Source organism: Alosa alosa, chromosome 22, assembly GCF_017589495.1.
Source record: "Alosa alosa isolate M-15738 ecotype Scorff River chromosome 22, AALO_Geno_1.1, whole genome shotgun sequence".
Taxonomy (NCBI): Eukaryota; Metazoa; Chordata; class Actinopteri; order Clupeiformes; family Clupeidae; genus Alosa; species Alosa alosa.
The window spans coordinates 23,896,043-23,912,541 of NC_063210.1; the positions used below are offsets into that span (position 1 = coordinate 23,896,043).

General features: G+C 43.4%; 2 protein-coding genes across 2 annotated transcripts in view; one reads left to right on the forward strand and one right to left on the reverse strand.

Moving 5' to 3' along the window:
* The first annotated feature begins 73 nt into the window (after nucleotides 1-73).
* On the forward strand, nucleotides 74-12,624 carry sult1st6 (sulfotransferase family 1, cytosolic sulfotransferase 6). Its single transcript, XM_048233244.1, has 8 exons — nucleotides 74-1,532; nucleotides 6,959-7,156; nucleotides 8,164-8,292; nucleotides 8,866-8,963; nucleotides 9,791-9,917; nucleotides 10,619-10,713; nucleotides 11,486-11,666; nucleotides 12,251-12,624. Exons 2-8 carry the CDS (start codon nucleotides 6,967-6,969, stop codon nucleotides 12,361-12,363), a joined length of 933 nt encoding a protein of 310 aa, XP_048089201.1. The 5' UTR covers nucleotides 74-1,532; nucleotides 6,959-6,966; the 3' UTR covers nucleotides 12,364-12,624.
* Nucleotides 12,625-13,604: 980 nt separating this feature from the next.
* Nucleotides 13,605-16,499, reverse strand: part of atp2a1l (ATPase sarcoplasmic/endoplasmic reticulum Ca2+ transporting 1, like) — a 17,690-nt gene continuing 14,795 nt past the window's right edge. Inside the window, 3 exon segments of the mRNA XM_048233210.1 lie at nucleotides 13,605-13,971; nucleotides 14,778-14,823; nucleotides 15,991-16,108. Coding sequence (XP_048089167.1) covers nucleotides 14,819-14,823; nucleotides 15,991-16,108 — 123 coding nt within the window. The 3' untranslated portion in view covers nucleotides 13,605-13,971; nucleotides 14,778-14,818.

A 16,499-nucleotide genomic window follows, 5' to 3' on the forward strand; every position in this document is an offset into this window, starting at 1 on the left:
GTTTGGGTGAATGCGTGTGCTTGTGTGTGTGTGTGTGTGTGTGTGTGTGTGTTTGGGTGCATGCGTGTGTACAGTATGTGTATGTGTGTTTGTGTGTGTGTGTGTTTGGGTGCATGCGTGTGTATGTGTATGTGTGTTTGGGTGCATGCGTGTGCTTTGCTGTATGTGCTTTGCACATTGCTGTATTTGTCAGTCCTAGAGCCAGTGTTAATGCCAGTACGAACTGCCATAAGAGTAACGCTTTCTCCTGAAAGATTTCTGTCTTGAGAAGTTAGCCCCTGTGCTGTGGGTACAGGGATTGGACATACATTCTACATAAAGGCCATTTCTCATGTCATTCATGCAGTTTTTTGTTTATTTATGTTCTTTAACTCTGGAAAATGAAACGTGTCATGAAGCACATATGTAAGCATGTACAGTATGTCCGTGTTTGTTTCCAATAACACACTTCAAGTTTTTTTATAACCTTTCTAAACTGTATGTAAAGTTTTGGTTAAAGGTTATTCAGTTTGCCATTAAATTTGATTAATAAGTTAACCAGTCCCCATACTGACAGAATTGTGTGCAGTGTGTCTGAGTTTGAGATTAATTCTAAAAGGGAACTGGGATACCATGGAAGTGGAATAGAAACATTTGTTATGACTGTGAGTAGGTGGGGGTAGCCCCAAAACTGTGGTGGATGAAAGACAAGGAGAGAAAACATAGTTCCAGAGACAGTAGCTTATAAAAGGGATCATCATTTTCTTTTTTTTTTTTTTTTTTTCTTACATGCGGGAAAAGCTTATGAGGACAAAACGTCCCAGTTGTCACAAAGAGCTTCATTGTTCAGAAGCTGGGAAAGCGGAGTGGAGTTCCATGCTGCTCTCACCACTTTTCAGCGAATGTAGGATGTGTCAGACGCTTCCCCCCGGGACTTTCCACGGGAATGCGAGATTGAGGGCGAAGATAACGTTGTTTACATTGGAGATTTTCAGCCGTGACGGTTTCATAAGAGCTCCAGAGCTCCTGGACTGCAACTCAAATGCAGCTCAACTTTTTCGCAAAACAACCAACTGCATATCAACAGGCAGAGGGAGAGGTCAGCGTGCAAAAAGGTCAGCAGAAAAAAAGCTGGCATGTGTCTAATCAGTGAAGTGAGAAGATAAGGAGAGAGAATCTGGGGGTCAGGCTCACGTGAGGCCATTCACTCGTGAGCGGACGTCTAAAAGAGGCAGGTTTGGACGGCCCAAGAGAAGAAAGACGAGACTCTGGGACACTGAAGAGAGGAACATATGTGTGGAAGGAAGAAGGAAATCAACATGCAGCTCTGAGCGGATCTACAGCAGACATTCTGATGGGAGAGTGAATCCACTCAGGGCCTGACTGACACGTTATTGAATGAAAAGAAGGGGGGGAAAACAGGACTTTAGACTGACTTCGTGGAAAGAAGGAAACACTCGACAGGCGGACTTAAACAAAGAGGATTCACTTGAGAGAGAGAGAGAGAGAGAGAGAGTCGGGGACTCCCCGTTGGCAACCATTAGAGGATAAAGGTAGGGAGAAAAAAACACACATGCACACTTTGACAAAAGCAAGAGCAGCGAACGGGAGACGAGCTTAACAAAATAGAATCATGGTGACCTGGGGGGTATTTCAAGTACTTGGTTTAGTGATAAACCTGGGTAAGTTAACTCAGAGTAAGTGGTAAACCTCCTACTACAAGAGCCCTATGGCATTGTTTTGTTAGGAGAATGAAGCCATTTAGCTCTTCTATTAGGTTTAAAAACCTACTATGAGTTAACTAACCCAGGTTTATCCAGACCAAATAAACAACAACTCTGACGAACAGAGGAGTGCTGGCTCTGGTCTGGCAGGATTGTGTGTGTGTTTCTAGGTGTGTGTGTGAGTGGAAGTGTGACTGTAAGGTGGGATAACAGTAAGGTAATGATTGAGTATGGAAGTGGTAATGAGTGTAAGGAAGTGTGTGTCATTATATTATTGTGTGTGTATATTATATAAAGAGTGTAGTATTAAGAGACTAAATACGTTTTTGTGTGTGTGTGTGTGACTGCACAGAGTGATTTTGCACCAGTAATGTGTGTGTAATAACAGCAGATCTAGCGTGGGTTTATTTGTTTAAACGTTCGTCTACATTTTAAAGGGTCTGGGGTGGGCCAAATAAGCTAGTTTCCCAAAAAGTTGGTGTGTTCCTTTAAACTTGCATCTGGGGAGGTTTAATATTACAAAGTAAATGTTTACATTTCCAAGATGGAGTTAAGAAAACCAAAAGTAACTCAAAAGAAATAAGGGACTATCTGAAACGTGTATAGTTTTATAATGAAGAACACAGGGAGGAGTCGGGGAAATCCAGCCAACTCAGGTGGTGGACATCTTGGAAATAGGCCAAGAAAAAAAATGCCACCGCCTAAATGTAATGTTATCATCCAGAAATGTTGACTAGATGTTATATGAATGCCAAAAATGCAAAAAACACAACTTATTTTTTTGCAAGTTTCCCCTAGAGGGAGAGAGATGATTGACTTGACAGCTATAGAATGTTGCAGTTCAACATTTTTTCAATAGCAGCTCAAGTTTAGTCAGACGCAAGCTTGAAAATGAAATGGTGCAACACAACTCAAATTAAAGTTAAACCTACACCAATAAGTCCAAAACTAAGATTAATTCAATCCTTGTTGGTGCAACTCACACAGAGAGTTATGGAGGTGGTATAGACCCTTTCAACAATAAAAACAAAAACAATGCTTGAACGTTCTATTTGGGTCCCAATTTACTTCCTCTGCATTAAGATAACATATGGAATGTTAAAACGGAAGCCTTGTGGGGCCAACTATGATGCTGATAATGGAACTTGAAACGGTCTATACTCTTCTGTCAACATTTACAAGGATACAAGGAAGTTTATTGTCACATGCATATAGTTACTGGAAGTAAGAAATGCAGTGAAATTATGTCTGGTGTCAGCCTATTTGTGCAGTAATGGGGGTAAAAAGTGCAGTAGAAGAGGGGTTTAGTAGATTAAGTGGCAAGGGCTGCATAAAAAAGGTGGTGGAGGATTGGGATTGGGTGGGGGGCACCAACAAGGAGCACCCAAGAGCAACAGGGGCAAGGAAAAACTCCCTTACCAAGGAAGAAACCTTGGGCAGATCCACGGCTCAAGGGGCTAACCCAACTGCCAGGGGTCTTGGTGTGTGTGTTGGGGGGATGACAGGGGAGATGGGATAGTGTGCTGTGTATGTGGGGAGAGGGCAATATGTGTGTTGGAGAAGCTTCCTCATGAGACAATGTGCTGTGTATTGGGGGGGGGGGGGAGGGCAGTGTGCTGTAAGTATGTTGGGGATGTGTGTTGGAGAAGCTTCCTGATGAAATAATGTGCTGTGTATGTAGGGGGGGCAGGGACTTACTATTGCAAGCAGAGTACTGTATGTAATGTATGTGAGTGATGACAGTGAAGATGTGTGTGTGGGCGGGAGGGGAGTGGAGCAGTGACTGTGTGTGTGTGTGTAGTGTGTAGGTGGGTAGGTGGGGGCAGTGTGCTGTAAGTATGTAGAGGATGTGTGTTGGAGAAGATCCTGAAGACAATGTGCTGTGTATGTGGGGGCAGTGTGCAGCAAGTATGTAGAGGAGTGCTGTATGTATGTGAAGTGATGACAGTGATGATGTAAGTGTGTGTGTTGGGGATGGGGGTGGGTGGTGGGGGGGCAGAAAGGCTAGGCAATCAAGGACATGGGTAGATGGAGGAGAAATCAAAAGTAATAAATAAAAAGTGTGCAAAAGTTGGAGAAAGTCAGATATGTGTGTGTGTGTGTGTGTGTGTGTTTTTTGCGTGTGATGAAATAAGAAAATAAATAAAAAGGTCTGTAGCATAGGGAGAGGGATGTAAAAGTGCTAAAAGTCTTGTAGGTGTGTGTGGGTGTGTGTGTGTGTGTGGGAGGGGGTCATGAGTGCTGAGGAGTGAATGAGTGCAAAGTCAGTATAGTGTGAGTTCAGAGTTGGGAAATGTTTGAGAGTGCTGAGGAGTGAATGTGTGCAAAGTCAGTATAGTGTGAGTTCAGAGTTCGGATGGCCTGGGGATAAAAACTTCTCCTGAGTCTCTCAGTTCTGGCTTTGTGACTACATGGGCGTCTTCTTGATTTCAGCGGTAGGAATAATCCATTGTTAGGATGAGAAGAGTCCTTCAGAATCTTTTGGGCTCTTAGGAGTACTCTTCTGGAATAGATATCTTGTAGAGCAGGGAGTTGAGTTCTTATAGTACGTTCAGTTGAGCGCACTACTCTCTGCAGAGTACTACAATCTCTAACTGTGGAGTTCCCATACCAGGTGATGATGCTACCAGTTAGAACACTCTCAACCGCTGAAGTGTAGAAGGCCTTCATGATGGATGTAGAAACTTTGAATTTCCTTAGCTGACGAAGGAAGTAGAGTCGTTGTCTGGACTTCTTCAGAACATATTGAGTGTTAACAGTCCATGTTAAGTCTTCAGTAATGTGGACACCAAGGTATTTAAAACTTGTGACTCTCTCTACAGGTTGCCCGCTGATCATTAGTGGGGTGTAACTGTAGTTCTGCTGCTGCCTTCTGTAATCCACTACCATTTCCTTGGTTTTATTGATATTCAGTGTCAAGCTGTTAGATTGACACCACTGTGCCACCTCATCAACCTGATCCAAGTAGAACTGTTCATTGTTGTTACTAATCAGGCCCAAGATCACTGTCATCTGCAAACTTGATGATGGAGGTATGACTACTGTTGGCTTTGCAGTCATGTGTGTAGATGTTGTACAGCAGTGGACTCAAAACACAGCCTTGGGGAGCACCAGTGCTGATGGTTAATGAGTCAGATGTCAGACCCCCCACTCTAACCACTTGTGAACGGTTGGTGAGGAAGTCAAATATCCAGTGACACAGGGTGGTGTTCAGTCCTAAGGCCTTCATCTTTGTGACCAAGGTGAGAGGTACTATCGTGTTGAATGCTGAACTAAAGTCAATGAACAGCATCCTCACATAATTCCCATTCCCCTCCTCCAGGTGAGTTAAGGTGGTGTGCATGAGGTTTGAGATGGCATCCTCTGTAGACCTGTTGGCTCTGTAAGCAAATTGGAGGGGGTCGAAGGAGGCAGGGAGGGATGAGCAGATAATGTTTTTCACAAGCTTCTCAAAACACTTCATCACTGTAGACTTCAGTGCTACTGGGCGGTAGTCATTCAGACATGATGGACTTTTGTTTTTCTGTACTGGAACAATAACAGACTGCTTGAGGCAAGTAGGAACTGTCTCTTGAGCCAATGATGTGTTAAAGATATAAGTGAACACAGGAGCTAACTGAGCAGCGCAGGATTTCAAAACCCTGTTAGAAATTCCATCCGGTCCAGTAGCTTTTCTACAATTTACCCTCCTAAAGGCATTGCTCACATCGACCTCAGAGACACAGAAAGGTGCATCCTCATTTGCTTCACATGCTGCAGCTAGTCCAATATAGTCTTTATATTTTTTATATTAATATTTAATATTTAATATTTGCGTGCATCAAAGACGTGCATCATTGACACGCGGGCGCAATTGTTGGAAGGCACGCCACCCCGTATGTCGGGTTGATGACACGATTCAAGTCACGCACCGCGTGCAATGGGACACAGACGCAGGACTACCAGGCCTATTAGTATGCCGAGTATGCGTGTATGGGTTCGACCTGAGAACCTGTCACTGTCTTTGAATATGTGAGACTGTATCTGACTTGAAGACTATTCATTCGCTAGGGTTATGATTAGGGTACTTACAGCATCGGCATACGGTACTTAAGCCAGACTTACAGTACTGCATATGAAAAGTGTGGTTCCAAAAAAGCTATATCTCCATTGTTTTAAAAATCGCTGCTGCACCATTCTTTTAAACATTAAACGTTAAAAAGTAATGTAATTTAATTGTGTATTTCAGGTAATATCAATAAAATTGCAATTGTGTTGTTTTGATAGAGTAAAGATAAATCAATCAATCAATAACAACAATACCCAAATATAGCTGCAAGCAGCAATGAGGGGGCCAAACAGATGAGCAGGAGTTGGGATTGGATTGGACTGGACTAGACTTGACTGTGTTGTGTTTGGATTGGACTGGACGACTGGATTCGAAGGTCACTGAATGTATTGTGTGTCGTCAAGATGTACTCCTAAGTCCACATACCAAGTTTGGTTTAAACAGGTGAAAGTGTTGATAATTATAGCACCCCTAATGGTCAAAGGTCACCAAAATAATTGTGCAGTCTTAATATGGGGTCATGACTCCATATACCAAGTTTGGTTGTGTGAGGGGAAAATGAAAAAGAGGGGCCTTAACCTTTTTGATTTGATACTTGTGTCTCTGTAAGATTTCACCCTTTTGAACGGACTGTCCTGTGTTGAGCCTAGCTTGTGATGTTCCTTATAATTGATACTTCTATTGCAGTGTGAATTCATTCTTCCATTGGAAACTAACCTAGTTCTTGTTCTAAGGTCTTATTATTTGATACTTCTGTTTCAATAACTAATGTTCCGATGGCAAATCATGTGTTGTATGACGTTAGAAATGTTCTTAATGTCCTTGATTCTTAAATAACCCATTGTATTGACCAAGTCATGTGTATGTGCAGAGAGGGTGTAATGATACAATGATACAATGAGATTATGATACTGAATAACAAATCAGAATAACAAATGCAAAGCATCATGAGTCATATACTGAATTACTTTGTAAGTATGTACAGTATGTGCGATTTAAGAGACAGAGAGACAGAAAGAGTATGACAACCTGTTGTCTGACCTATTCGGGGTCTGTGTGTGTTTGTTTGTGTGTGTGTGTGTGTGTGTGTGTTTGTGTGTGTGTGTGTGTGTGTGCGTGTGTGTGTGTGTGCGTGTGTGTGCGCGCGTGTGTGTGCGTGCGTGTGTGTGTGTGTGTGTGTGTGCGCGCGCACATGTATGTGAGACAGCGTTAGTGATGGAGCAGATGGATAAGAAGCTGTCATACGAGGAGGCCATCGTGCGCGCAGGGGACACCCTCCACCGTTTCCCCCTGATGAAGATACGCGGCATCCCCCTAATGGAGCACATCGCCCAGAACTGGAGCTCCATCTGGGCCTTCCGACCCGACCCATCGGACCTGCTTATCTCCACCTACCCCAAAGCAGGTGATCAGCAGGAGGCATGTCAATCAAAGCAACATAATGCCGTTTTTTTTACCTTAAAGGTTGTATCAGCAATTGCAGGCCCAAAAAAAGGCCCAAACATAAATGATCACATTCATCCTAATCTTTCCCAGCGATCTGCTAGCTGCCCGCCCCATAAGCAGGATGTCAACAAAAACAAAAACGCGGCTCTGTAGGCAGCCTAGGCTCTGAGATCTGCACACAAAAACAATTGCTATCAACAAGTGTTGCCAACCACTCAAAGGCAAAATAAAGTGTTCCAACCAATAACCAACGAGATGCGTGTTCAGGAGAGTTTCAAATGTACGGGAGGAAGGGGGAGGGAGTAGCGAGCTAGCTCTCTGTTTTGTTTGAACATCAACAGAAGTGACGTTACCCCACCATCACTGATACAAGCCTTAAAATAACGGCTTCAAACTCATTCTGATGCTACACTGAGAAAATATGGAGAATGAAGTCTCAGACATTACCAGCACACAACTGGAGTGCTTTATATTGCATGCAATGTCCTTTTCAGTTTTTTTTTTTTTTTTTTTTTACCATTTTTTGGTACCATCTAAGTACTAAATGCCGTTGAATATTGACGCCAGGGGGCATAGATATCAATTCCTCCATTGCATTTCTTTAATGTGAGGGTGACATTTTTATCCAAAGCACAGGGACTCAGTCACTTACAATATCAGGTTCAATATTCAAACACAGTCAGGCAGCTACTCGACCCCTTTTCCCTGTTCACATCAGATCAGGGGGCATATATATTCCCATAACATTAGTTATGGACATGTCTGGGTTGGTTAACTGGTTAAGAATTCACAAGTTCACATTCAAAATTTGTAAAAAGAGAAGAAAGTGAAAAGTGTGTTTGGTGTTGACAAAGTGTCTCTAGCTAGGAACATGAAGTACTTTGCAGGGATCATGCAGGAGAACCCCCTACACACACATACACACACACCTCCCTTCTCATCGTACTGATCGCTCGTGTTTGTCAGGAACCACCTGGACTCAAGAGATTGTGGATCTGTTGCTGAACAACGGGGATCCAGATGTGTCCAAGAGAGCTCCGATACCGGTCAGGATTCCCTTCCTGGAAATCTTTTCTCCCCCACCAATTCCATCAGGTACACACACACACACACACACACACACACACACACACACACACACACATAAACACACACACACACACACACACACACACACACACACACACACACATAAACACACACACACACATACACACACACACACACACACACACACATAAACACTCACACACACACAAATCACTGAAATTATTTGATTGAAAGAGACATGACGCAACAGAAGTTCATATTTAACAGATTCAGTATAAGAGCAATTCCACGCAAAACTGTCAAATCCACAACGCCAACATAATGGCATGGTATTTAGTTGGCATTATGGACATGACAGTTTTGCATGGAATTGTCCATAGACTAAGAAAGCTCAATGCAGCGTGATAGTCAGTCACTCGCATGCAGTGGACACACTGGAAGAAGCTTGTGTGTTTGTAGGTCTATGTCATGTTTTGGCAACATTAAAAGTCCACTACTCCACTCTGGTGATTCATACTGCATCCCTCCCGTCTTTATTCCTGAAGCCAAGTGTCGACTCGCTGGGATAGTGTTCACTGCAGCCTGTATCTGTAAGCTCTTTCCTCCTCACCTTTTCAGGTCTGGACCTCCTGAAGGACATGGACCCGCCCCGGGTCATCAAAACTCACCTGCCCATACAGCTGGTGCCCGAGGGATTCTGGGAGAACAAGTGTAAGGTACGGAACCTCAGCAACCTCAGGTGGGAGGTCAACTCGTAGGTCAACTTGGTTCAACTGGTGAAGGAGTGGGATGTCACCTCATGCAAAACTAGAGCAACACCAGTGACATCTACAACTTTATGACATCAGAACACTGCAGCCTTGTTACAAAACCTCTTACTTACCCGACAATAAATGGAATTTGGCTTGTTATAGACTTAGATTTATCGTCAGACCAGTTAAAACAACAAAGTCTTTCATTATAATACATTCCACATGCTTCATGTGTCTCTTGTTGTCATAATGCGTACAATATTTTTTATTTTTTTTTGCTGATGTGATCGTTGTGTGGGGTCTTCTCTCAGGTGATCTATGTGGTGCATAATGTGATTGGTTGGTTATTTTGTGACAGGTGATCTATGTGGCGTGTAATGTGTGGGGTCTTCTCACGGGTGATTTATTTGCCATGTAAAGTGGTTGGTTGTTGTGTGGCAGGTGATCTACGTGGCCCGTGATGTGATTGGTTGGTTGTTGGGTGTCAGGTTATATGTGGCGTGTTATTGGTTGATTGGGTGGCAGGTGATCTGTGGCACGTAATGTGATTGATTGTTGTGTGGGGTCTTGTCACAGGTGATTTATTTGGAACATAATGTGATTGGTGGTTGTGTGGCGGGTGATCTATGTTGTACATAATGTGATTGGTGGTTGTGTGGCAGGTGATCTACGTTGTACATAATGTGATTGGTGGTTGTGTGGCAGGTGATCTATGTTGTACATAATGTGATTGGTGGTTGTGTGGCAGGTGATCTATGTTGTGCATAATATGATTGGTTGCTGTGTGGCAGGTGATCTACGTGGCGCGCAATGCCAAGGATAACCTGGTCAGCTACTACCACTTTGACCGCATGAACCAGACTCAGCCGGAGCCAGGACCCTGGGACGGATACATCCGCAAGTTCATGAAGGGAGACCGTGAGTGACAAGCATTTTTTCAGTGAACTATAAGGGCATCAACCAGGGATGGATTACTGCACGGGCCTACCGGGCCAGGCCCAGGGGCCCAAGGGGTCAGGGGGCCCTGAAGCCCAAGCCTTTACATGGAATTATTGCCTCAATATCAACAAATCAGGATGTAGGCTTTGAATCTGATTGAATTTAGTATTGGCCATCCCCAAAATGCACCAGAATACAGAAAATTACATCAAACAAATTAAAAATGTTCTGGGGGAGGACCCCCAAACCCCCCCTCCCACATATACGACAATAATTGGGGGCATTTTTTCAGTGAACTACAAGGGCACCAACAAATTTGGCCACGACTACACAACACGAACACAATCACAATCAACAGCAGGTTACTGGGCGACAGGTGACAGATGTTAACGAAACACTTTCCCACACTTAGAAAATTGGGTGGGCTGGGCCGGCCGGGCAAACTTATAACTGATAAGAAAGAAGGAAAAAGGCTGCATGCAAAAGTGTTTATTGCACCTTTCTCTCTTTCCTATCTGACACTTACCAATAAAATATTGCAAATGCTATGTATGCTATGTACATGAGCACTTTCAAAGTTAGCCCAAACATGGCCCATCATTAATTTTTGAGTGCATCTTGAGGTGGGTTATATAAAATATGATTTCCTCCAAATTGGTCTTTGATCCCTGTTCCTGTAGTGGGTTGGGGCTCCTGGTATGACCATGTGAAAGGCTACTGGAAGGAGAGAGAGAGAAGGAACATCCTCTACCTCTTCTATGAAGACATGAAGGAGGTAGGACATCAGCTCAGTCCATTAGCATGAGCCTTTTTCACAGCAGCGATTTTTAAAAGTATATTTTTGGAGGCTTTTTTCCTTTATGGGATAGGGCAGTAAAGAGACTGACAGGAGGTGAGAGAGATGGGGTGGAATCGAGAAATGACCCGGGTCAGTCTCAAACCCAGAGCCCCGCGGGCACTTGGACCCGACTGTGGTACGGGCGCGGCACCCAGGCAGCCACAGCGCCCCCCAAAGCACCAAATGTTTGACGTGAAATATATCGCTGGCCCAGGTGTTACTAATGCCATTAATTAAGGCTATGATTCTGCTACACTCAAATGTAGACGTCATTAACATAATTAGTGAGACCTGTGCTTGCCCACAAATGGCTGCTGTGAAAAGGTCTTTTGGGTTTGTGCACACATGGCAAAAGGTGGAATAACCATAAACATAATAATAACCCAGCGGGCACCTTGACGTCAGTTTGATGTCAAGAATTAGTCAAGGTTTTGACCACCATGTTGAACATCTATAATTTCATACTATTTTAGCATTTTAAGTAATGGCTTGCTTGTGGTTGTTAAGAGGTCCAACAAAGGGATCAATCTGACATGTAGTCATGGTCTATAAAACTTGGGTCAATGTGATTGATGTTAAGCCAACGTTGATTTGATATGAAATTGATGTCAAACCCTATGAGAACAAATAATGTTAAATAATCATAATAGTAATAGGCCACTAGGCTAATGTTACTATAACTTGCTCTTCAAACTCTCTCCTCTCCCAGAATCCTCGGCAGGAGATCATACGCATCATGAAGTACTTGGACTTGTCGCTCTCTGATGACATCATAGACCGTATTGTGCAGCTGACCTCGTTCAAGGCCATGAAGGACAACCCCATGGCCAATTACTCCTTCATGCCGAAGCCTGTGTTCGACCAATCCATTTCTCCCTTCATGAGAAAAGGTCTGTCTAATACCGCTTTTATGCTGGTCGCAAACTTAGATGACCCAACTTTAAAAATCCCAACCACCCAAAAGAAGCGTGTTCATGAGATCAGCTCGGAAAACAAACACAGGAAATGCATAAATAAGTTATTAGAACTGCCTACTATGGTTGAGCAAGAAGGAAAATGTCTCGGTCAACTGAATGCTGTCAATTCAGAAGTCTGGAGTTCCAAAGTGGGAATCGTCCCACTTCCCAGCTGCATGACGCACGATACCTCCATGCTCAACATATCTTACAGATCAAACTTTAGAGTTCAGTTCTAGCTTAAGTTCAGTTCTAGCTTAAGTTGCTCAGGAACACTTGTATTTATAACATCTGCAACACAAGAAGTGTAATTAGTAGTATAGTAATTAGTAATTACTAATACTGTTTCTGTTTTACACCAATTTCACCTTTGTCTTCGATGGACTGTACAGATAGTTTGATGAGTGTATCTATCTATCTACCTACCTATCTATCTATCTATCTATCTATTTATCTATCTATCTCCCAACCTATCTATCTACAAGGTACTGATATTCAATGCAATTCTTTTGTTACAGGGGAAGTTGGAGACTGGGCCAACCACTTCAGTCCAGAGCAGGCCAAGGTGTTTGATGAGGACTACACCAGACAGATGGAGGGAGTGGACATCCCCTTTAGATCAAACATCTAAGCAGCGTTCTCAGCGTCTCATTCCCCAGTCTGTCCAGCCCTCTCTGATGACCAAAATACCAAGATGCCTTTCGAAGCTGTAAAGCCAAAGTCAAGTAGTCTTATTTTTTTAATGAGCTGGAAACTGAGCTCGGCCTTCAGTGTCTTAGAGACATCTTAAAGCTAAGGAGCACGCTGAGAAAACATATATATATTTTGATTACCATGACATACCATGACCAACATGATATTCATCAATAAATGATGACATACTGTACAACAACCTGATTGTGTGTTGTTTTAAATTGATTAAGCTAGGTTGGTGATTGACTGAGGACAGTGTATGCTGGCCTGTGAAAGAGTGCTTTTACAGATTGGAGATACAGTATGGGGGCATGTTAATCTAATCTGATGTAATGGGGGCATGTTAATCTAATCTGATGTAATGGGGGCATGTTGCAGCTCTCTCCTGCCAATTGTGCATTGCTGTTGTGTCCTTCGTCATCCTTTATGTCAATTAGGCTTGATTTTTGATCAGTCCCTGTAGGACGTCCTCAACCAGTAGCACGAGGAATGTAATACATCTTATTTTCCTTTATGACTCAGTTATTTTGTAATTATTGTTGGTGGCAGTGAACTGCTTGTCGTTGGACTGAACTCCCAAGGTCTCATCCCGTCTTGAAACATCTCACATGATAGGCCTTCCTCTTCTTATATCTACTATAACTTAAAGGCCTTCCTCTTGTTAAATCTACTTTAAGGCGTCAAGAGGAACCTGCAGCTGAGGTCTTCATCTGCCATTTTGCAGATGCAGTGCAGTGTTTCCCACAGAATTGAATTCTATTTGTGGTGGTAGGTTTGCAGAATTAACTTGAATGTAACAGTTTTTAACAAATTAGCGCAGCGAGGTTATGATGCTAATCAGATTTAAGCACAATTTAGCACAACCTGGAAAATCATTGTGTGGTGGTCAATGTTGATATTGTGGTGGGCTGCCACAAATAAGTCAATGTATGGGAAACACTGCAGTGTATGATTTTAATACACTTTTTATTTTTGTCAAATTCAGCAAATGTACTCTCATGGTCGTCTAAGCATCTGTTTTGTGTGTTTGACACATAGAAGTGTCTCACCCTTACAATGTTGTTTCTCTTTTAAACCACCATAATGTGAACTCTGCTGTGTATGAAAGTGAAATGGTCAAAGGCCATATGAGCATGCGTTGGACCACAGACCAAGAGAAAGACAACAGAAAAGAGTATACAAGTTTAACAAAAAATGTAACTTTTAATACATTTATTATTATTTTTAAGAATAAAATTAATCCATCTTCTCAATAGCTCAACTAATTTGGCAGCAGGGTTTACCTATATATTAATTCAATATCTTTCAACAAGAGTTTGTAGTTTGTTGTTCATATATATATGTTTTTGTAATTTTTTTTTTCCCAGTCATTTTTAAAGATTTTTTTGAAGACTTTTTTTTCCAGTGTTTTGATCCGCTCCTTTGATCAGCTCTTGAGAGCTGACTCCTCTCTCGCCACACAACTCTTCTTCTCTTTTCTCCTCTTTTTCTCTCTCTCTTTATTCTTTCTCTCTCTTCCCTAGTTTTCAACGGATTTCCACTCCAGCTGAGGAAGGAAAAAGTCACAGTCAGGCAAAAGAAATAATGTTTTCCTTAATATTCCCCTCCTCAAACAGGTGTGTGCGCACCCTTGCTGTAAGGCTGAGGTTAGTATCTCTAGTGAGCTACACAGAAACTCAATGCTTGAACACTGCTCCAGTGGACTATGGAAGCTAATGGAGACCTCTAACTCTACTATACGCATGCTGATAGATATCAAAACACATGTGATTTCATTGACAGGTGGACTAGACAGCCATAAGGCACTCTAGCTATGCAGAGAGCTATGAGCTTTCTCCTACAAAACATCTAAGACGACACAAACACAAAAGGACAACTAAAGCACAGCGGAACTGAAATACAACCATAAGAGCAGATCCAGGACCAGCACATATGACTGTAACAAACAGACTACACGGACAGTTAGCTCCTAGAGACAGGAAACAACACTCTCAACATTTAAGGCACAAGATGGCTAGGCTAGCTCGCTACACACTGGCATCAGGCATACAGTGCGTAATGCATGTATGAGAAGGCAAGACTGACAAGCAACCTTCAGAATGACACCCCCTTCAGGTAGAAGGGAGAACTGCAGAGTACCACCAGAAACGCCACAGCCACTACTGGGCTGGCCCTCGTACAGCCATACATACACATGTACACACACACACACACACACATAATCTCTTTCTCTACAAACATACATTATAATGCTCTCACCATCCTGTCATTCTTTCCTAACACTCACACATACACACACACACACACACACACACACACACACACAGACATCCAGAGAGGACCGTAATATACCTTGTTTTGTGTTACAGGGGAAAGGAGGGAGGTAGACAGGTTTAAACTGCAAGTGAATAAAACGCATTAGTGAGTGATGGAGATGTGAGGGAGGCATGGGGGAGGGAGGGAGAGAGGGAGGAGGGAGAGGGAGAGAGAGGGAGAGGAGGGAGGGAGAGGGAGAGGGAGGGAGGGAGAGAGAGAGGGAGGGGGAGGGAGGGAGAGAGGGAGGGAGGGAGGGAGAGAGAGAGAGGAGAGAGGGGAGGGAGAGGGAGAGAGAGAGAGGGAGGGAGGAGAGAGAGAGAGGGAGGAGAGAGGGAGGGGAGGGAGGAGGAGAGGGAGGGGAGGGAGGGAGAGAGAGAGAGGGGAGGAGAGGGAGGGAGAGAGGGGAGGGAGGGAGGGAGGGAGGGAGAGAGAGAGAGGAGGAGAGAGAGAGGGAGGGAGGGAGGAGAGGAGGGAGGGAGGGAGAGAGAGGGGAGGGGAGGGAGAGAGAGAGGGAGGGAGGGGAGAGGGAGAGAGAGGAGGAGAGAGGGAGGAGAGAGAGAGAGGAGGAGAGAGAGAGAGAGAGAGAGAGGGAGGGAGGAGAGAGGGGGAGAGGAGAGAGAGAGGAGAGAGAGGAGGGAGGGAGGAGAGAGAGAGGAGAGGAGAAAAGAGAGGGAGAAAGAGAGGAGGAGGGAGGGGGGAGGAGGAGACAGATTGATGGATGTTTAAAATGACAGAAATGCAAGTAGGATGAGATTCAAATGATAATGACAGTTAGGACATACTGTAGTGAGACATTGTGAGAGAGAGAGAGAGAGAGAGACAGGTAGAGGACATAGTGAGAGAGAGAGAGAGAGAGAGAGAGAGAGAGACAGGTAGAGGACATGGTGAGAGAGAGAGTGAGTGAGAGAGAGAGAGAGACAGGCAGGCAGAGGGAATGAGATGGGGAAGACCATACAAACAGATATATAAATGGCATTTATAGAATGAAAGAACTTTTAGAGAACCTCAGCAGTGTAAGTCACGTTAGAGGGAACTGATTAGAGAGTGAGGACACAATAGCATCTATGAAACTCTGTTTTACATGAGTACTAGTGTGTGTGTGTGAGGATATATGTGTGTGTGTATGTGTGTGTGTATGTGTGTGTGTATGTATGTATGTGTGTCTGTGTTTGTGTGTGTGTGTGTGTGTGTGTGTGTGTGTGTGTGTGATTTCTTCTGACTGTCCAGGGTGTGCATTGCGAGAGCTTACCATCAATGTAGTTGCGAGCAACGAATTTGAGAACCTCGTCGAAGAGGATGACAGGGAAGGAGAGCTTGAGCACAACCATCCACTGATTAACAGTCAAGTGGGTCAACTTGAAGATCATCTGCAGAGGGGGAGAGAGAGAGAGAGACCAGTGAAACCAGTGTGTGTGTGTGTGTGTGTGTGTGTGTGACAGAGAGAGAGAGAAAGAGAGAGAAAGAGAGAGAGAGAGTACACTGCAAAGAAATAAAATCTAACCAAGTGTTATTAATCTTATATTAAGATAAAAAGAAAGATTACTTTGACTTAATTGAAGAAGATTTTGACTTATTTTAAGGAGTCTTATCAAGACAAATTTACTCAACGCACTGGCAGACAAATTTGCTTGTTTTCAGGATGACACGACTGAAAGCACTAGGTAAGTCTCTTTATACTGTAAACAATACCAACTAGATTTTTTAAATCTTGATATTAAGATTAATAACACTTTGTTTTATTAGATACAGTAAGCAGTT

What these genes read in the sequence shown, in the direction of transcription:
- sult1st6 (XM_048233244.1), top strand. Translation starts at nt 6,967, where the DNA reads ATGGAGCAGATGGATAAGAAGCTGTCATACGAGGAGGCCATCGTGCGC. An exon ending in TCTATGAAGACATGAAGGAG is followed by an intron (nt 10,714 to 11,485) that starts GTAGGACATCAG and finishes CTCCTCTCCCAG; the next exon opens with AATCCTCGGCAGGAGATCAT. An exon ending in TTCTCCCTTCATGAGAAAAG is followed by an intron (nt 11,667 to 12,250) that starts GTCTGTCTAATA and finishes CTTTTGTTACAG; the next exon opens with GGGAAGTTGGAGACTGGGCC.